This window comes from Camelus ferus, chromosome 32 (assembly GCF_009834535.1).
Source record: "Camelus ferus isolate YT-003-E chromosome 32, BCGSAC_Cfer_1.0, whole genome shotgun sequence".
Lineage (NCBI taxonomy): Eukaryota > Metazoa > Chordata > Mammalia > Artiodactyla > Camelidae > Camelus > Camelus ferus.
This window is the reverse complement of record NC_045727.1, coordinates 20,843,695-20,863,951: the sequence shown is the minus strand read 5'-3', so window position 1 is coordinate 20,863,951 and position 20,257 is coordinate 20,843,695. Positions and strand designations below refer to the sequence as shown.

The following is a 20,257-nucleotide window of genomic DNA, read 5'->3' as shown; positions in this document are numbered from 1 at the left end:
CCAGGCAGCCCACCCAGGGTGGTGAGGTGTTCCCCATAGGGCACAGTCCATGGTCCCAGGCTCTAGTCTTGGGAGCGCTGCCTTACTGTAAAGCCTGGTGAACTTGACCCAGGAAGAGGGTGAAGGGATGCACTTCGTGTAGAACTCCCCCTCTTCACCCCACCTGCCCCCAAGACTAGAACTCAGAGGTCGGGGTTGCCTGAGCAGGGAGCGGTGGAGAGCACCAGGAGCCGCGGAGGGGCAGGACCAGCCTTCAGGGAGACCCCGGGGTAGGGGAGCAGGGCACACGTTAAGAAGCCCTGGACTGGGGACCAGGGTAATGAGGGGGCCGTGAAACCCTCACATGGCTTTCACACACCTCCACTCTTGGGCGGGGGTGGTCGGTCACCCCTCACGAGCCGAGTAAGACCCTTACCCCCTGCCCCCGTTTCAGGAGTGGTGGCGAGGACGCCTCACTCATAGCCCGCCATCATGGGTGGGGACGAGGACGCCCCATCCTTGCTCCCCTGCCCCCAGCTTGGGGGTGACGGTAAGCGCGCCCCTTCAGTCCATATGTCTAGTATGGCTGGAGGGGCCTCCCACTTTTCTGTTCATGCGCTCCCATTTAAAGATTCTTTCGGAACGAGGCCGCGGCTGCGGAGGTGCAAAGACGCCCCCAGCTCCGCAACGGGAAGAAAGGGTAGCGCTCCAGCTTCCCACACCTCCCACGTGCGGAGATGCCCGCCCAGGTGCACCCGGAGGGACGGGAAGGGGCAAGGCCTCCTAGCTCCCTCCCCCGAGGGGCGGGGCCGGGGCGGGGCCGGAGGCGGGGCGATGGAGCAAGGCCGGAGGGGCAGATCGTGGCTGGGCGGGGCCGTTAGGGGCGGGGCCGGGCCGGGCCGGGGCGGGGCTCGCGTCGGCCCTGCTGGAGTGCCCACTTCCTCTGGCGCCCGCCGCCTGGCGGAAGTACGTCAGTTGTTATCCGCTCGGGGCGCCGCTGCCGCCGCCGCCTCACGAGCCCCGGCGCCTCAGCCCGGGTCCGCGCCCCGCCCGCCCGCCCGCCCGCCGGGCCTCCGCCCAGCCTCTGCCCGCTGCCAGCCGCGCATGGGGCGTGCCCCCGGGGCCGCGGCCGGTGGCCGCTGAGCGCCGGCCGCCCCGCCGATGCGCGCGGCCGCCCGCGCCGGGGCGCCCAGGCCGCGCCGGGCCCGGGGCTAAGGCCCCCTGCGCGGCATGTCCGGCCCGACCCGCCACCCGCCGCCGCCCAGGGCCCGAGTCCGCGCGGTCTGCACCGAGCCCGGCGGTGCCGCGTAGCGCAGCGGCAGCGGAGCGGGAGCCCGACGGCGCGGCCGCAAGGTCACCGCGCGCCATGGAGGCCAAGGTCCGCCAGAGCCGGCGCTCACGCGCGCAGCGGGACCGCGGCCGGCGCCGGGAGGCGGCCCGCGACGCCCGCGACCAGAGCGCGTCGTCGGGTGACGAGCCCGAGCCCGGCCCCGGCAAGGAGAACACGGGCCTGCCCCGCGCGCCCCCGCCCCGCGCCGCCGCCGCCGCGCGCCCCCCGCGCCGCCGCCGCCGCGAGTCTAGCTCGCAGGAGGAGGAGGTCATCGACGGCTTCGCCATCGCCAGCTTCAGCACGCTGGAGGCCTTGGAGGTAGGTGGGCCCCCGCGAGCACGCTGCGGCCAGAGTCGCGAGCGGGGCTCCCCCGGGGCATCGGCACACCCACCCCCAGGGCTCCCCGGGCTGCGTGGGCCCCGCGTGTCTTCCGGGTTGCTCTTGAAGGACCCTGGAGCCTGCGGTTGGTGCAGGGATGTTTGTGTCTTGAGGCTGTGACTTAAAAATCTCTAAATTGCACTGTCCGCAATGGGTCTGTCTAGCTACTCAGTCGGCCTTTTTTTCAGTTGTGTTTCTGTTGCCAAGATATCACTCTGTTCAGTTCGGGATGTGCTAGGGAGGTGGACACTGCTGGACTTGGAGGTGAAGGTGATAAAATGGATACTTAGGGGATTCTTCCTGTTCCTCTCCTCCCGACCGAGGTCTCTGTTCAGATGGGGAGAGGGACGGTCATATTTTAGCTCCCTCTCTGGGACCACTGTTTGCTGCGTGGTTAATAGGATGGCAAAAAAATACTGCTTGTCTGGTTGACTTGTCATGGACAGTATTTGTTGAGCAAATACTTCCCTTCTTGCCTGAACCCAAGTGAGTGGAGAAGGAAATGAGTGCTGTCAGAGGTGGCAAGTGGACTGGTTGGGGAGCTGCTGTCTCCTAGAACTGGCAGGCCCCAGAACCCTGTGAGCCTCAGCCAGCCAGCCTGCCCCTCCACCCTCCAGGGGGCCCCATGCAGCACTTACTTTGGGGGACCGGCATCTGCTGGGTTTGGGGTCCCAGGGACTGCTCAGTTAGCAGCTCCCCTTCCCTTTCCCTGGGGCTTGGAGGCCAGCGATGTAGGTAGGATTCCCCAGTCTCAGAGGCTGAGCTCTAGGAGAGGGGAAGTCCCCATACTGCAGATCCCTGCAGTGAGCTCCCTCCGGGGGGTGGGGGCACCTGGTCTGTAGAGAGCCTTGGGGTCAGGCGCTTGCAGCCAGGGGGAGGTGGCCCAGGCACAGGTTTGCTGCTTTCTGTCTGGGCACATGGATGCACGGGGGTGGGGCACCTGCGTCCGAGCTTGTGCTAACACACAGCTCCAGGATCCTCTGTTGTGCACATCTGGAAAGCCTGAGATGGCTCCTGGGCCAAGGGGTCCTCAGCTGACACGCTTTGGTGGCATATGGGGGCACCTGCCTTGGCTCTTTATTGGGGAGGGGTGGCCCCAGCCAGGTCTTGCCCTGCAGCCTCTAAGAGTGGATACACCACCTACCTTCCAGATGTAACCACTCTGTCAGGTGGAGGGAAAAAGAACCCTAACTGCAGCCTCCAAGGTTCTATGCTCCATCAGCTGCTCTGACAGCTGGACTCTGGCACCAGCCCGTCAGCCTCTCGCAGGTTATGCCTCAGGGCCTCCGTACTTGCTGTTCCCTCTGCCTTGGTCACTTGGCACCTTCCTGTCTCAGCGTGGATGTCACTCAGAGAGCCTCTCGGGCCGTGGCCTGACGCAGCATCCCTTTCCCCCCACAGGTCCTTCTCCCCATGTTATTTTATATTCTTTCTTTCCTGTCAGTTCCCATTCTCTCCAATGCTGTCTTGTAATTTGCTCACTCAAAACAGGTGCTCTCCCCACCAGAACTAGTAGCTCTGGCATCTTGTCTGTGTGTGTGTGCCCTGTGGGGTCCTAGTGCCCCAGACATGGTTGTGGAGTGAACTAGTGAGAGGAGAAACCGAAGTTCAGGGCGGCTGCGCCCAAGGTCACTCACGGGCCCTGGTGAAATGAGCCTCGTCCACTCGCTGCCTGCGGTGGCTCTGGCTGTACCTCTCCTGCATCAGGGGACACAAAATACAGCTTTGGGTTTAGGGGACTTCCACAGGCTCAGACCAGACGAGACTGAGCCTCCCTTCTGCTTGGCATTCACACAGACGCATCACCCTGGGGCCGCTCCGTGTGCCTTTCTCTGCCCTTCTGAGCCAGGGAGAGGGCTGCTGCCTTGGAAAGTACGGGGCTTCTGGGCAAGTCATGACTTCTAGATCGGCCTGCTTGTTTGGCCTCATTTCTTGCTGAAGTGTAGTGGTTTTCCCCCAGAGTTCAGATAACTCACGATGGCTAGCGTGCAGCGATCGAGGACTTGGCCAGCACTGTTTGGAGCCTGCTTGTCCCCACTGCACAGATAGAGACTCTGAGGCCCAGCGCCATGAGTGTCATGGCTTCGGCCTGCCCAGTCTCAGATCTCTGCCAGGCCCTCGGGAGTCTGTCTTGGCCTCCATGTGGACGTAAGCTGCCACCCTGGGAGCATAAACAACCAAATGTCAAGTGTAGACCCGCTCAGGAGATGGGACCTATGCAGAGTGCCAGTGTCCCTCAAGTCCTCCTTTGTCCTGATGTGGTCCTCCCCACCCCCCACATCCCAGTAGGCCCCCTGCCCTCTATGCCCTGGGAAGGCCTCCTCCCACCCTGCTCCCCAGGCAGACCTCCCACCCACCATGTCCCAGGCAGGTGCCAGACTCCCCTACTCTCAGCCCCATGTACTGCTGCTTTTCTGTGTCTGCCCCTAAGGGAGAATGAGACAGATCCCTGCCTCTGGGGCAGCTGGGAGGGTCACCGGCCACTTCTGTTAAGTGCTGTGGGCAGAGCAGGCACTCTGTAATGTGGTGGCGATATTTGTCAGCTGAGAAAGAGCCCCTAGGTCTGGCCTGACTCAGGATGTGTCAACAGGTCTAGGGATAGAGTTGTCTCCATTGGAGTCCTGGGCTGGACGGCTGGAGTCCAGTGTCTGAGCTGAGGGTGTGCAGAGGCCACAGGCTGGGCACGGGGTCACACCCCTGAACCCTGGTCCCACATCAGCTTTCTGATTCTCCATTAATCAGGGTAGGGGCCATGAGCAGGTAGCAGTGGGATGGGGTCTTGTGTTGGGGCTCTTTTTTCTGTTCTCAGGGACATTTGGGATGGACCAATGGACAACTCTTGCTGTCTCTCTGGTTCCTGTGACGTCTCTGCCTCCTGGTGTGTTGACCAGAGGTGATGGAGAGGCCCTTGGGGGACAGGCCAGAGCAGCGCTGTGGTTCTCTACCTAGATCTACCCTTCTTCCCTATGACAAAAGCCACTCTTGGACTGCAGGGCAGGTTGTGCAGGCCCCTGGGTGTCCCAGGAGATCCACCTTGCAGGCAGGATTAGGACGGGCCTGGCAGACCTACGTGTGCCTCTTGGTTGCCCTCGGGGTTGGCTGCACAATGCTCCGGCCCTTGCTCCTCAGTGCTCTGTCTGTGCAGGTCTAGAGGGTTTGCCACTGGCACCCAGTGGAAACCACCCTTCTGGTTTGGCATCCGTATGATTCCTTGTTGGTTTGCTTTTCAAACAGTAAAACACTTTTACCTGGTTCAGAGAAATCAAGCTCTATGGAAAAGCGTATTTTGGAAAAGGTCTGCTCCAAACTCAGTCTCCTTCAGTAACTACTCTCACCAGCTCTTGGTGAGCATGTTTCCGGGGCATGTTACACAGCTGTCACCATACCGACTTGCAGTCTCTCCTTTTTTGTTGAAGGCAAAGATCATTCACCACATCTGTACCCGTGTCTGGGAGGTGTGTACCCAGGAATAGAGATGGAAAGGAAAACACCCCAAATTTTAGCTGTGGTCACAGGTGACTTCCTTTCTCTAATTCTCCTTCCTACTTTCTGATCAACATGTGTTAACTTTTATAGTCCACAAAACGTACACCTGAAACCACATGTGAACGACTCACAGAGAAACCCTGCTCCTGCCCCCACACACCACATCAGCAGGTGGGTGGGTGGTCCTGGTCTGGCCGCCCAGCTCCCAGCCTTCAGGGCTGTCCAGGGCTGTCCAGGGGCTTGCATTGCATTTCTGCTGAAAATAACGGAGCTCTTCCCAGCTTGGGATATGCGCCTCAAACCCGCTGACTGTAGCTGAGGGGCGGGTTTAGTTCTGGACATGGTCCCATGGTGGATGGGGTGGTCTGTGAAGGGAGCCAAGACTCCCCCGACCCTGGGTCACATCCAGTAGGCTCAGGACTGGTGGCGTCCCTGCAGGCAGGATTCCGCATCCTGCAGGAGTAGGGAGCATGTGATCTGTGCTGGCTCTGGGTGCTCAGGGCCCGGAGTGTGGGGACCTGGGTGTAGCCCCACTGGCCCATGGATAGAAGGAAGCTCATGCTGTTGGCTTGTCTGGGGGGCCACGTACACAGCCCAACCCCCTGACAGAGGGAGAACAGGGCTGAGACCACACACATGACGAGGCTGGGTGAGGAGAAGCCTCCAGGCCACAGCACCTCCTCCAGGCTACCTTCTGTTCTTCACATGGGGAACCTGAGCCGCAGAGAAGGAGAGTGCTGTGCCTGCAGTCACAGGCTGGCAGTGTGGTACTGAGACTGGAACCTGCCTAGGACAGTGTTAGGCTGCTCCATCTTGCCCCACAAGGGCCCACAGCTTGGGGTGGGGGGCACTGCTCCCTCCAGAGGGGACCCTTCCAGCCAGTGATTGGAAAGCCATCGCACAGCCTCCTTGGCCCACGTGAGCATCTGCCACCCTAAGGCAGCAGGAGATTTGCTACTTGCAGGGTGGGAGGGCTCTGGGCGCAGCCTGCCCCTGCACTGCTACTGTCTCCTGTTGTGGGTTAGCGCCTCGTTGTCCGGGAGCCAAGCACTGTGGGCACAGTGGTGACAACAACAGCTGCTCAGGACATGTCTGGAGGACTCCCCGTCCTCACACGTCCACCTTGTAGATGAGGAAACTGAGGCCCCGGGTGGTGAAGTCCTTGCCCGAGATCTGCCCATCTCAGTACCAATCTGCACCTGGACTTGGGCTGCATTTTTCAGATGCTCTTTGTGGAGAATCAGAGCTTGAGCAGAGGGTGGACCTGTACAACATCTGAAGGGGTAGCCTTTTCCTGGGCTGTAGGAGTGATGTTGTGGCCCTGGGCCGGCTGCCTGACCTCTGGGGGAGGGCCATCTCCTCTGAACACCGTGGGTATAGACATCAGTCTGCAGAGCCTGCAGCTGCACGCGGGCAGGGAGGGGTCCGCCGCGTCACCCACAATCCCCACAGGCTCCTCATGGGTGGTAGGGCCCCAGGCGAACACAGCAGTGGAGGCAGCCTCAGTCCTGGTGGGCAGTGCCCCTGTCTTTGCTGGCCAGCTCATCACCCTCACCCACCCTTGAGCGCAGGTGGGGGTCTTGAGCCCCATGTAGGGGGCCGGGGCCATCTCCTGGGCTCCCCCAAGGCTGCACAGCACTGTGGCCTCTGGGCCTGTTTCTCTGTGTCCTGCCCACGCTGTGCCCTGGCCCCTGTGAAGGCCTGTGGGGCTAAGGACATGAGGGTAGCAAACCGTCTGTCTCCCCACTTCCACCCCCACTGAGCACCTGGAGGCTGTGCTATGCTTGAGGGGGAGCCAGGGGACGTGTTGCAGCATGGTCCCCGTCTTCCCACAAGTTGAATTTGCCCAGGAGGGGCAGCGTGGGCTGTGGGGGCACCCCTGTAGCATGCGGCAGCCCATCTTCCCTCTGCCCCTGCTGAGTTTCTGGGCAGAGTTGTGGTCCACAGTGTGTGTGTGTGTGTGTGTGTGTGTGTGTGTGAGCGCGCACGTGCGCACCCTGTGGGGGTGGAGGGGTGGGTCCGCGTCCCAGGTACTTGTATGCGTGTGTGCACACACGGGCGTCTGTGTGGTGGGGCTGTGCCTGGGTACGTGTGTGAAGCCCCACGCGTGTCCATGTGCCCAGGACCTATCTGGGTCCAGGTAGTGAGTCAGGGAACCATGGGACCAGCGGGCTGGAAGCCGGGTCAGCAGGCCCCCTGTGAGCAGGGCTGCCTGGGACGAGAGGTGCTGAGAAGGGCACCTGTGTGCTGGCAGGTGGTAAGGCTCTGGGCGCCGTCCCATCACATTCTGTGCAGGTGGGCAGTGGTCGACTTCTGGAGAAAGGATGCTGGAGTCTAGCAACCACTCCCACCATGGGCACGGGGATCACTGTGAGCTGGGGGCAACCAGGGTGACAACAGTGGCACACAGTGACTGAGCAAGACACCTGCTGGGAGCCACCACCGACCTGGCCCTGACCCGTGTGGTTCACATGCAGTGTGTGGAGCCCCAGGAGGTGGGGGCTCAGTCAGCAGGTCTGCCGACGGGCAGACCCGGGTGTGGGCCTCTGCTGCTCGCCTAGGGCAGGGTTACAGCAGGTCTGGGCCGAGCCCACGCTGCCCAGGCCGTGTTGCCTGCTCCAGCTCCTCTGCCGAGAGCCCCTTCCTGCCCATCTTCGGTGACTGGCGTGCGTGCTGGCCCGAGGACATGTCCCCAGGTGCGGTCTTCACAGGGCCTCCAGGCAGCCAGGCCACCTCCCAGTCAGGTTTTCAACACCAGGGGTTGCGTAACAGCCGTGGCCTCCCTCCTCCAGCCTGGGCTGTTGCTAGGGAGGGTCTCTTAGCTCTCACACCTTGGGGCTTAGGCAGCAGTAGCCCCAGGGCAGGCCACGCCAGGCTGGAGTGGGGCTGCTGGCCGGCAGGGAGGCTCTGACCCGTGCTCCCTCCCTGACTCCCTGAGCAGTGCTGAGCACAGCTGTGTGCCTGGCCTCTGCCAGCTGCGGGCTTTGCTCCAGGCAAAGGAGGCAGACAGTAACTAGACGGGCCAGAGACTGAGAGGAGACAACTGGCAGGTTCTGGGGAGGGGCCGGGGCCAGGTGGGGCTTTCCGATTGAGATGTCTGGGGAAGGTCAGTGAGGCCATTGGCGGAGGGGCGGCTGGGTGGGGGCGGTGGGTGTCACTGAGGTCACCTGAGGCACTTTCTCTGTCGGGAGCTGGAATCTGAAACCTCCATTCAGTCAAGTGCTCTGGGAACTCGGGGCAGATGTGGTGTTTGGCTCCAGTTTGGAGTGGAGAACCTTCCAGTGCCCTGGTTTGCCCCAGTAGTTCTGGGAAGAAAACTCACCCGAGTTCCCCACATCATGCATCTCACCAGGACTCTGCTTGCACACGGAGGGAGGGCTGACTGGGCCCCTGAAGCCAGCCTGGCTGTTAGTACGCGCGTGTGGTAGGGGTGACGCAGGGGGCTGTGAGTGTGTCTACATGGGGAGGGACTGCCTGCCTCTACTTCTTCCCGGGAGCAGCCATTCGGGGTCGTCGCTGCCTTCTGGACTCTGCACAGGCCGCAGGCATGGAGTTGCACACACTGACCCGGCTACAGGTGCCTGTGGGCCCCAGACAAGGGAGGGTTCTCTGGTAAGAGCCTAGTGTCAGCAGGCGTGGCGGGGAGCATCCGTGTGAGGCACAGGCGCGGCCTTGTCAGGGGGCCGCCACCCACACACGTGATCTGCGTAGATGCTGAGAGTCATGGGAAGCGGGAACGATGGCAGTCAGAGTCTCCGCTTGCTTCATCCTCCTAGCAGCCCCTGCAGCAGGTGCTTGCTGTCCTCATCGTATAGCCGAGAAAACTAAGGCACGGGGGCTAAGTCACTTCTCAGGACTGCATGGTTGGCAAGTAGCAGAGCAGGACTGGAACCCAGAGCAGGTCTGGGGCGGGGGTCTTTGCTGCGCCTTTGAGGGGTTGCAGATTGGAGGCCACGCGACCTGAGAGCGGCAGGGCTCCTGCCCATCCAGCATGGGCTTCACCGCTCTAGTCTAGGGCCCGTGTGTGGCCGCTCTGCCTTTCCTGTCCTTGGAAGGGGCCTCACAGTTTCACACTGCGTCAAGAGTTGGCCCCATGGACCCTGATCCTTGCTGGGCTGGCAGGTTCCTAGTGGGACATCCAGACCAGCTCCCATGGGAGCCCCGGCCCACTGATCACCCCCAACCTGACATGTTGTGCCATGTGGGGTGCCTGGCAGCTGCTGCCCTCCCTGCAGATACACTCTCCAGCCTTGGGTTGTGGGGTGTTCATGCTCATGTGACCCCAAGACTCCTGCCTCTCAGGAAGAGCCAGAGTCCCCACAGGAACCCTTGGGAGCCAGCCATGACCTTGTCACTTACCTGACGTCACACATCACAGCTGTCCCTCTGACCCCAGCCCCACGTGCTGGTCTTCAGACCCTGGCAGGCCCCTGGCCAGTGCTTTTCCCACGTACTGCATGGCCTGCCCTCAGCCCCAGTGAGGATTTGTCAGACAGAAGCACGCCTAGACTTGTCTGCTGGGTAACACCAGGGGCCCCTGGCCCCTGAGATCACATCACTGCCTGGCCCAGATCCCCCAAGGGTCCCCTTTCTGTCATCTGTGGAAGAACTCGTGTTGCCCTGGAGACCTGGCGCAGCCCATCTCCTCACCTCAGGCCCCGCCCCTGGACCACCTGCCTCGGGCCTCTGCCCCTGGCTCTTGCCATCTCCCAGGCCCTCCCGGCCAGCTGAGGCGGCCAGTGAGGCTAGAGAGCGTCTCCTCCTCACACGTGGCCCCAGGTTGCCCTGTCCTGCTCTGGGCCTGTTTCCTCATCCAGAGGGTGACGAGATGCAAGTGCCTGCTGGGCGGCCTCACGTCCTCCCATCTCCTCTCTGAGGCCCTCCTCTGAGCTGTCCCTGTAGCTTGTTTCTCTTTGTCCCTCACCCCGGACAGAAGGCAGGCACAAGATGCTTCGGCGGTGGCTGCTCTGGCTCCTGGCCTGCCTAGGCTGCTCCCCCTCCCAAGGTGGGCCAGGCGGGCTGGCTGGCAGCAGCTGTGCAGGTTCGGGGGACGGAGGGGGAGCTCCCGGGGAGCGAGCCTGAGACCTGCTTGGGCACTTGTGGGCGAGCACGGGATGCACCGTCTGGGTGTGCAGGGGCTGGCGGTCGGAGCCTCCCCCGGTGTTATAGGCTAAGAGGGCCCTGGACAGAGACTGACTTCAGAACATAATTGTCAGGACAGTGGTTGTGAACATTAAGTCCCAGTTGAGTGTTGATCAGAGGGCAGCTCAGGCAGCCATGGGGCAGGTCTGTCTTCTTTCCAGGTGACTCTTCGCTGTCGCAACAGCACACAGCGGGGGCTCAGCGGACTTGTGAAGGAGTGGGTGTCTTCACAGAGCCCGGGAGGGGGCTTAACCCCAGGAGGGGCCTCCCCGCCTGCGGACTGGGGGCCCAGCGCTCAGGAAGCAGCCGCAGTGCTGACAGAGGCTGCAGGCATCCTGCTGGGGCTGCCCTGTGGCTGCCCGCCTGACTCCTGGGTCTTAGACCATCTGCCCTCCAGCCATGCTGGCCTCACCAGGTGTTGGGTGCCCAGAGCGCACTGTGGGCAGGGACTCAGGGACAGGGTACCGAGGACAAGTGCAGTGAGCCAACAGAGGACTGACCCAGAGGGGCCAGGATACAACAAGCAGGGTCCAGAAGCTTTTGGAGCGGCTGAGGTCAGTGAGGCCTTCAGGAGACCATCCTTGGAGGCAGTATAACACTTTAGCGGCCATGGTGGACTGTGCTGGGCCAGGGAATGAGGGACCTCTCAGGTGGGGATGCCTCGCCTGGGAGTCGGCAGACTGGCAGTGGGGTTGGGGAAAAGGTGGGGAGCAGTGCCTGTGTGGTGTGAGTATGAACTTAGGAGGGAGACGGGGCAGGGAGGACAGTCCTGTCCCAACAGTGTAGCTGGAGGGGGCAACTGCACCTGGGCCCCATACCAGGGTGGAGGCAGCCCAGCCAGCTTCCAGTGCAGCGTTTGACCCGAGAGAGGTCAGAGGCAGGTATCGGAGGTGCCCCAGGATGGGGGTTGGGCCAGGCAGAGGGACCTTCCACCCGCTCCATCCTGGCCTGCAGGACACTGTGGGCAGGGAAGGGCAAAGGCTGTCTGCTTGGAGGAAGGCACTGTTTGGGTGGTTCATGGGGCCTCCTTGGTTTCTCTGGGGCTTCCCCTGTTTTAGCACTGAAGCCCCACACCCCAGGAGCCCTCTCAGTCCCAGGCAGACAGGGAGACTTGGCCGCTTGAGGGTGGGGTCACCAGTTGCTGGTAGGCGGTGCAGAAGCCACTCTTTTTTGGCCAAGATGGAAGGGGAGGGGGTCCCTCTTGAGGAGAGACTCTGTGCTAAACCATGCGCTCCCCTGAACACAGGGAAGGACGTGTGGTCTGCCCCATGGTGCAAACCACGGCTGAGTAATCCAGGCAATGAGTGGGGAAGGTGGGGCAGGACTCTGGGTTGCGGGGAGGTTTGAGCCAAACTCGCAGGTGACGGGAAGTGAACCACGTGGCTGCCAGGGCAGAGGGCAGAGCAGAGCCGAGCCCCAGGTAGACGTGTTCTGAAGGGTGTCCAGGCCAGGGGGTGACAGCCTGCCAGGCGAGCTGTGAGGGAGGCTCTGAAAGTAGAAGGGGTGGGGCCGCACTCCGACTAGACGTGGGTAGGGTTCAGCCTGCACTCCTGGAGCCATGGAGAGCTGGTGCCTGAACCGCAGATCCCGGAGGGCTGCTGGGGCCCTCAGGTCCAGAAGCTTCTGAGACACAGGCCACCTCAGCTGCCCACAGCCTTCTGGCGCCTCATTGGGAGGGAGCTGTCACCCACCAGGACCTCCCTCCCATGCAGGGCTGGAGGTTGAGGGGCAGGTGGGGTCAAGGGCTGTGGTGAGGGCTCAGGTGGGTGGTCCCCTGGGACCAGGCTTTCCTCTCCTCCTGATGGGGCCAGTGACAGGGTTGCCCGTGTTTGGTGACAAGAGGTGGGCTCTGTGGGGCTGGGGCCCAGGTATCAGGAAGCAGGCCCCAGTGTGCTTCCTGGAGCAGAGGGGCTCCCACCTGGCTGGAGGGGTGTGGCCATGCCTTTGCCTACAGGGCCTGGAGGCCTGGAGGAGCCTGGTCCGTGTGGGGACAAGCAGCCTCAGCCCCCAGTGAGGGGAATCATTCCTAATCTGTGTTTGTCAGCTGTAATTACTTTTCTCTCTCCCCGGTCAGTTCATTGATGCAGTTAGAGACTTTATTGGTGCTGTAAGGTAATAATGTTTAGGAGAGCTGAAAGTAGTCATGTGAAATCACTACAGGAAAATCTAACCTGTGATTTCACAACAGCACGCACCCCGCCCCAGTGGTCCAGGGAGGGTTCAAGGGCTTGGCCACTGCCAGGGGTGCTGGGGGCTTCACTGTGGGGCGACTGCCTCAGGCTACCAGGGGTTGTGCACTGCTGTGCTTGGCAGTGCCTGCTCTGTAGGTTCCCTGCACGCGGGCATGGGCACATCTGCCCGTGTCTGTGTGCTCACAGGTGTGCACTGACCCAGGTGGGCTGCACAGGTAGGTCTGTGCGGGGGAGGGGGTTGGCCCAGGCTCTGCTGACTGAGGCCCTGCCCGGACCCCTCTTCAGGTCTCCTCACTTGGAGGCAGACACTCTGGTGACAGCAGGAGCTGGCCACCCCTGGGGGCTGGCTAGAGGGTCTGGGGTGCCAGTAGACATGACCCTAGACCCCAGACCCCAGACTGCTGGAGTGCCTCCCGGCTCACTCTGAATCATTGTAGCCTCGGCAGTGCCTTGGTTTCCCCATTTGTACAGTGGAACACTTGTATCACCCAAATTGGTGGGCTCACCTCCACACACCGCGGCCTCACTCCTCCCTGTGGGTCTCCCCATTGGCTCTCTGATCTGTAGCTCTGATTTCAACTTCTGGGCACAGCACTCCCTGGGGCCCTTGGTGTGGAGGTCGTTGTTGTGCTCAACATCACTGGGAGCCTCACCCCAGCCTGGGCGCAGCTGCAGCCCCAGTCTACAGATGAGGCAACTGAGGCTGGGCAGGGCCAGCACTCCCAGCACAGGCTCAGTGGGGGCAGAACTGTGGCACTGCGTGTGCCCGAGCGCAGGTGAGCCTCCAGAAAGGGCCCAGATACACCCTGCAGGAGTGGCATCATGGGCGGAGGGCAGCTCGTGCTCCCCAGCTGTGCGCTGTGGAACAGGTGCCTGCCCCTGTGACCGCGGGCCCGTGGGATAGACTCACAGGATCTGCGCCCTGAAGCCCAGGGACCTTGGGTCATTCTCAGGGCAGTGGCTCAGTGGGAGCCACTGCATCTGGACCCTGGTGAGCCCTGCTGTGGAGAGGTCCTGTTGAGATGGTGATTTTCCTTCCAGGAGAGGGAACTGGCAGGGCCATCAGCTTAGTTCATCCTCTCGAACCTTCAGGCAGGATGTGCACTGCAGGAGGCCTCTGCCCAGAAAAGCCGGGAGGAGAGAGCCTGTGGTCTCGCTGTCCCCTCGGTCTGCACAAGGCCCACGCCTGCTGCACACTGACTCACCCTTGGCCTGGCCAGCGCCGGCGGCTTTCCCGCTCCCCTCCTTCTAGGTGCAGGAGTTCCTTCCCTGGGCCCTACCTGCCACCGTGGGCTGTGGCCAGGATGGAGCTGGACTGAGTCCAGGCTGGGGAAGAGGCCCAGGCACTGAAGGTTCAAGGATTCTGACAGCCTAGTTGTTAAACACCAGAACGTTGGACACGGGCCTACAGAAAATATGATGAACTAGAACAATTTGTGGTTGACAAGTGCGTCCTTTTTGCCATGTGAACAGCACAGTGGCTGGATGTGTCTGGAGAGATAGCCTGGAGTTTTCCTGAGGCCTTCCTAGAACCTGTGGAGGGGCGGAGGTGGGTCCTGTGCGGCCCCCACCACAAAAGTCACCAGGCCTGCTTTGCTGCGCGTCTGCCGCTTTGTCGTCTTTGCTCACAGATGCTTGTAAGAAAGACAGATCCCAGCCCAGCCAGGTGTCCCCGTGTTTCATAGTCAGTAGTGGAATGGTAACACGTTCCGTATGTTTGCTCAGACTTCTAATCAGACACACCACAGACAGCCCTGTTCCCTTTCCAGGGCTCAGACATGAGAGCTCCAAGGTCATCCCCCAGGCTAGAAACGGTTTCTGTGACATTAGCCAGGTAGGTAAGAAGTGGCCTCGGACAGCCTAGGAAGGCCCTGAGTGGCTCCTTCACACAGAGTGAGTGGCTCCCCTGCAAAAGTGGGGCTAAGCCACAGTGACTTGGGAAGTGTGTGTCGCTGGGTCAGGTCACCCAGTGGCAGCACGCTTACTTTTTCCAGTAGGAAGTGGGAAGCTGGGGACAGCTAATTGGCCACCTTCTGTGGCAGTTGGAAGGTCAGAGAGGCCCAGGGGGCCTGTCAGGTCAGGGCTCTGGGGGCCTCACTGCTCCCGGGGGCCTGTGTGAGAACAGCCTGTGAGCAATGAGATCCTCGCAGGCTGGGTGACCAGGAATAGCGCTGGACATCTCGGGCCCTTGGACTCTGTCTCTGAGGGGGGACAGCACTTGTGTCAGGGGGACACCAGCAGTCAGTAGTTATTAAGTACCCTGCGTGTGGGGAGCCAGTTCCTGTCTTCACCAGTACTTTGTCGCTGGAGGGTCAGCATCCATTTTCTTCCCCAGGGAGGCCTGTGCCGTATCCTCGGCCAGCTGCTGACCGATGGAGCCTCCCTCTAGCATCCCTGTCCCTGGGAGATGGGCACCAGAGAGGGAGAGTGGAGCTCCTCGCCGCCTCAGGGACTTTGCACCAGCTGCTCCCAGTGGGAGGCTCCCCAGGCTCTGACCGAGAGTCCTCCCCACGCTCTCTGAAGTGGCTCCTTCCCTTCTGCTTCCTCCCTATGTTACCTTCCCGCCTGTTTGGGTGTTGTGACAACTTGCCTTTGGGGCAGGCTCCCTCCTGAGCTAGTTATAGCTACCTGGAGGCGAGCTGGCACACGGTTGGCGCTCGCTGCCAGTTAAAGGGAATGACCTGATGTCCGTGAACAGGGCAGGCGCTGGGAAGTCCTGGGGTCAGCGGGGGCTCCGTCGTCAGGGCACGGGGGGAGAGTGGTCCCCTCAGGCTGAGATGAACTGGTGCTCTGAGAGGTTCGGGGTTGGTAAGGGCATCTGACCAGGGCTCTAGGGGAGGCCACAGAAACGCAGATGACCTGGGGTGTCCCTCCGGTCTGATAGCTCACAGTGTCTATCCTGCGACTAGGAAGTTGCTCAGGCAGAAGACTGTGGAACTTTGGGCAGACCCACGTGTGTGGGCCAGGCAGGTCATCAATTGGGACCTGAGTTCCAGGCTGGTAGGGCCGCTTCCGATTGGGAGGGTTTCTGACCTCCTAGACTTTCCAGAACAAGCACCATGCTTGTGGCCTCATGGCTCAGCTGACTTTTAGGAGCCCCCAACCCTACTGGTACACCAACCCTTAGTGTGGGGTCAGAGGTCAAAGGCTGCTGTATGCCCCCTCTTGAGAGACTCTGGAGGGCCTGTCCCTCCTCAGATCCTGCAGTGAGCCCCGGATCTGTGTGACCATGGCTTTGGGCCCCTCCTTGGGCAGTCAGTCCGGGAGACAGGAGGAACCTCCTGCCGCCATGGGCAGCCATGAGCCTACCGTGCCCATGACTGCTCCCAGACCAGGCTGCTGGTCACACGTGGCGGGGCAGTCGTGGGAGCTTCCACACCTGGGGACACTTACTGAGGGTGTCACCGAGGGGCACTTCCTGTGGGACCATGGGGCTGTCACTGAGGGGCATTTCCTGTGCGGCCGTGAGGGTGGCACCTGGAATGTGGGGTAGCACCTGGGATATGTCACCACTGCCCTCATTAAGGCTGGCCTCCCCACCTCCTTGGGCAGATGCTTTCAGAATCTTGTGGGTCGCTTATTGGTGTTCCCTTACCTCTCTGTTCAGCAGCCCAGTGTGGCTGGGAGGGGTGCCACCTCACCCGCTCACCAGCAGAAAATACCAGGCCCTCTTGGGCTCTGGGCACGTTGGCGGGGCTGCAGATGGGCGTGGGTCCAGGACCACCTCTGCATAGTAGGAGCCGTGCAGGCGGTGCGAGTGAGCAGGCCCGGCTGCCCCCTGGGGCAGGGGAGACCACGCTCTGTTGTAGCACGTGCTTACTGAACACCCGCCGTGTCTCAGGCCCTTCTCGAGGCACTGGGTGCAGCCATGCAGGCAGGCACAGGTCCCTGTTCTAGGGACGAGAGCTGGCTGAGATGGGACCTGCTTTCCCAAGACAGGCTTCTGTGGCATCAGGATGCCCTGCTCCGTGGAGCTGGGCTGCTAAGTAAGCCCATGGGTGGGTCAGGACCAGAGGATGGGCGGCTGGAGCTGCACCATGTCTGCCTGTGGCCAGCTACTGTGGTGGTGGCCCTCCACCCAGGAATCCAAGGGGCACCCCCTAGGAAGAGCCTTCCCTCACTAAGGCTAGCACAGCTGCCAGTCTCAGCACCTGCTTCCTGCTGAGCTTGGGCGAGGCCTCACGCTGGGCCCAGATCAGGGCCCTCCATTACCGGCTGGGAAACTCACTCCCCCTCCCCAGACCCCCAGTCCTGACAGGCCCACACATATCTGACCCATCTGCCCCCTACCCGTCCGTCCATCTCCTTTCATCCTCCCTCAGATGGAGCCCCCCCAGGGTGGGAGGCTCCTTCCCAAGGTATGAGTGTCAGCTTGCGAGCCCACTCAGGGCAGGGTGGGGTGGGGGCCAGCACCTCCAGGTGGGTGCTGTCTCTGCCCAGGGCCCCACTCAGCACGACACAGTCTCACACGGTGTGTCCCTGGTGGGGTAACACGTGGAATCATGTGTCACTGCCGATTAACCAGCTTTGTCCTTTCTCACCCCACAGAAAGACATGGCCCTGAAGCCACATGAGCGGAAGGAGAAATGGGAACGTCGCCTCGTCAAGAAGCCCCGTGAGTCAGAAAACTGCCCATCTGCAGAGCCAAGTGAGAATGGGCGGCCCCTGGAGGCGGGCAGCCCTGAGCAGGACCTGGAGCCCACCTGCGACCCAGGGAAGAAAAAGGTCCCGCTGCAGCCTGCCAAGCAGGTGAGCCCTGGGCCCTGCCCCTGCTCAGAACCAAGGGCTCTGTGCCCCCCTTCCCCCGGGGTGGCCTCAGGACCACACCAGCACCTGGACACCACCCATCGGCATCTGGGCCTCCCTGGCAACGTGCTCCATCGTTGTCGGGTGTGGGGTATGGGGCACACGTGGACTGGGGCCTGGGGCAGCCGCCCGCTGGAAGTCCGGGTCCTGAGCAGAGGCAGGAGACCTGCCCCGGGTGGGTCACAGCCAGGGAGAGGCCAAACCGGGCCAGGAACCCAGGGGTTGGGGGTAGGGGTGCTCAGCTGAGGCGGGGCGGGAGGATGCACTTGCTGATAGGCTGGCCCCGTTTCCCCATTGCGTCTGTCAGGCTCCGCCGACTACAGGGTGTCCAGTGTGTCTGTAATGCGTGGGGACCAGGCTCATTGCTAAGTGCTCTCCATCTGCTAAACTTAAGTGAAATGCAGTGTGTCTGCGAGACAGGGAGGGAGTCACGTCACTTGTGGTTGGTGGTCCAGGTGCAAGGAGCAGCCCTGCCCCGGGGCCTTCCTCTGCAGCTGCTGGGAGCGAGCCCTCAGGGGGAGGGGCTGTCCTTGCTGGGATGGGGCTGGGAGACGGGTCAGGGGCTCTCTCCCCGAGTGCAGGGTTCTGTCCTAGGTGTCGGCTCAGCACTGCAGCTGCTCTCCTCTTCAGGGACTCACTGGTTTGCGCCTTCTTTTCAGAGAGGGGTTTTCTTGGTGTTTCACACTCCACTTTCAACTCCCTTGGGGATTGGAAGGCTGGTGAGGGGGCAGCATGTCTCAGGGACCTGGGCTGGATGGGGGGTCTGCAGGCACACCTGCCCAGGTGGACACGTGCTCTTTCTTCCATGCAGGTGTGCTCCCCAGAAGGGGGGCCGCTCCCAGCCAACCACTGGGACCAGAACAGCCCGGCCCAGCACCAGCAGCAGCTCCAGCCCAGCCAGCCCCAGGGGTCACTCCCAGCCCCGTGTCAGCGCTGCCAGCCCTGTCGGGCTCTCCCGGACCCTGGGCAGCCCTGCCAGCCCCAGCGGCCACTCTCGGGTCAGCGCAGCTGGCCCCAGCGGTCACTTCCAGGCCCAAGACGGCCCTGCCAGCCCCGGCGGTCACTTCTGGGCCCAGGTCAGCCATGCCGGCCCCAGCAGCTGCTTCCAGCCCCAGATCAGCACTGCCGGCCCCAGCGGTCACTCCTGGCTCAGCCCCACCAGCCACGTTGGGCACTCCTAGCCCCCAGGCAGCGCTGCCGGCGCCTGCGCTCCCTCCTGGCCCCGTGGCAGCGCTGCCGGCCCCTGCGGTCCATCCTGGCCCCCTGTCACCTCTGTCGGCCCCTGCGGTCTATCCTGGCCCCATGGCACCGCTGCCGGCCCCTGCGGTCCATCCTGGCCCCGTGCCACCTCTGTCGGTCCCTGCTGGCCCTCTGGCACCGCTGCTGGCCCACGCGGTCGTGGATGGCCCCACGTCTCCGCAGCCAGCCCAGCAGGGCATCCTCGGGACAGCGGTACCGGCCCCTTCGGTCACTGCTAGCCCAGTGCCAGCGGTGCCAGCCCCCACAGTCACTCCTCATGCTGCGTCCACGTCGCCGGCCCACCAGCTCACTCTCAGGCCAGTGCTGCTGCCCCCGGCGAGCATCCCTAGCCCTGGGCCAACCCCGAAGGTCCCTCCTGGGCCAGCCCAGCCGCCCTCGGCGGCCACTGCTGGGCCTCAGTCAGCCCCAGCAATTAGTTGAAGCCCCAGAGCAGCCTGGCCCCACCAAGTCTTCGCTGCTGGGCCCCGGACAGCCGTGCCAACAAAAGCGGCCACTCATGGACCCAGAACAGCCTCATCCACCCAAGCGGCCACTCCTGGGCCCAGAGCAGCCGTGCCGACGAAAGCGGCCACTTATGGGCCCGAAACAGCCCTGCCAGCCCCTGCGGTCACTTCTTGGCCCAAGCCAGCCCTGCAAGCCCCAGCCATTACTCCCCATACCCGAGCGCCCGTCACTCCTGGGCCGGCCAGCCCCACCCCGCAGGCCTCTCCTGGGGCCCCCAAGCCCGCCACGGCAGTCCCTGCTGGACCTGGTTCGGGCCCATCAGCCCCAGCTCTCACTCTTGGCCCTGGGCCAACCCTGCCGGCCCCTGAGGTCACGACGGACTCGATCCTCTACCCCTGCAGCGGCCCGCCAGGCCCCGTCTGTGAGCCCCGGAGCCTGACACCCATTTTTGCAGACCACCGCAGGTGTGGCTGTGCAGGGCGGGGCCGAGGCCCCTCACCCTGCCACCTGAGATGTGCTGTCAGACTGGCCGGAGGCCTTCTCCAAGCAGGCCGGGCTGTTGGCAGTTGGAAGCTGAGGCTCAGCAGAGGCAGGAGCCCCCTCCAGGGCTGCCACCAAGCTGAGGCCTGCCCACGCCAGGAAGAGAGGAGAGGACCCGCAGCGGCTTCCCACCTCCCCGCCACGGCGCCCCCGCCGTGCCCACTGCTTTGTGACGCGCATGCCCCGGGGAGAGGGGACACAGCCACCCCCTGAGGGCTCAGACTTGGGGGGGGGCCCTCAGCATCTCTCTGTGCCTCTGAAGTGCCCACGTGTCCTTGTATATTGAAGTTCCCACGTACACCTATCCCAGCTGCGCTGAGTGTGAGTTTGTGTGTGAACGTATGTGGCATGTGGTCTGGAGTGTGTGCGTGTACGTTGGAGGGGAGCCTTGCCCTCCTTGGGCCCTACTCGGTCTGGCCGGTGTGCATCCCCCACCAGCAGGACGTAGGCACAGCTGGAGCGGGGCCTCAGGTCCTGCTTACCTTCCCTCAGGCAGAGGGTGATGTGTGTACCCCTCCAGGGCCCTGTGATGGGGGAGGGGACGTGAGGGGCACTTAGGGCCATCTGTGGTTGAGTCTGAACTGCTGGTGACGAGGAGGGTCTCCCTCAGGACTCTGTCTCTACCCCAGGGGCTGAGCACTGAATTGGGGGGCAGACTCTCACGTCCCCCCCAGCTTTGGACCAAGAGAGCCTGCAGGGC

The 20,257-nt window shown here is 62.7% G+C and overlaps 1 protein-coding gene across 7 annotated transcripts in view; it reads left to right on the top strand.

The window, feature by feature from the left end:
• Positions 1-963: 963 nt before the first annotated feature.
• The window catches only part of FBRSL1 (fibrosin like 1), an 81,382-nt gene continuing 62,088 nt past the window's right edge, over positions 964-20,257 (top strand). For 3 of the 7 annotated variants that reach the window (XM_032471942.1, XM_032471939.1, XM_032471944.1), the window contains exons 1-2: positions 965-1,627; positions 17,056-17,256. In XM_032471942.1, coding sequence (XP_032327833.1) covers positions 1,346-1,627; positions 17,056-17,256 — 483 coding nt within the window. In that variant the 5' untranslated portion in view covers positions 965-1,345. Of the gene's footprint in view, positions 1,628-17,055; positions 17,257-20,257 lie in introns of all 7 variants that reach the window. The other 4 variants (XM_032471941.1, XM_032471940.1, XM_032471943.1 and 1 more) reach the window with 3 other exon arrangements.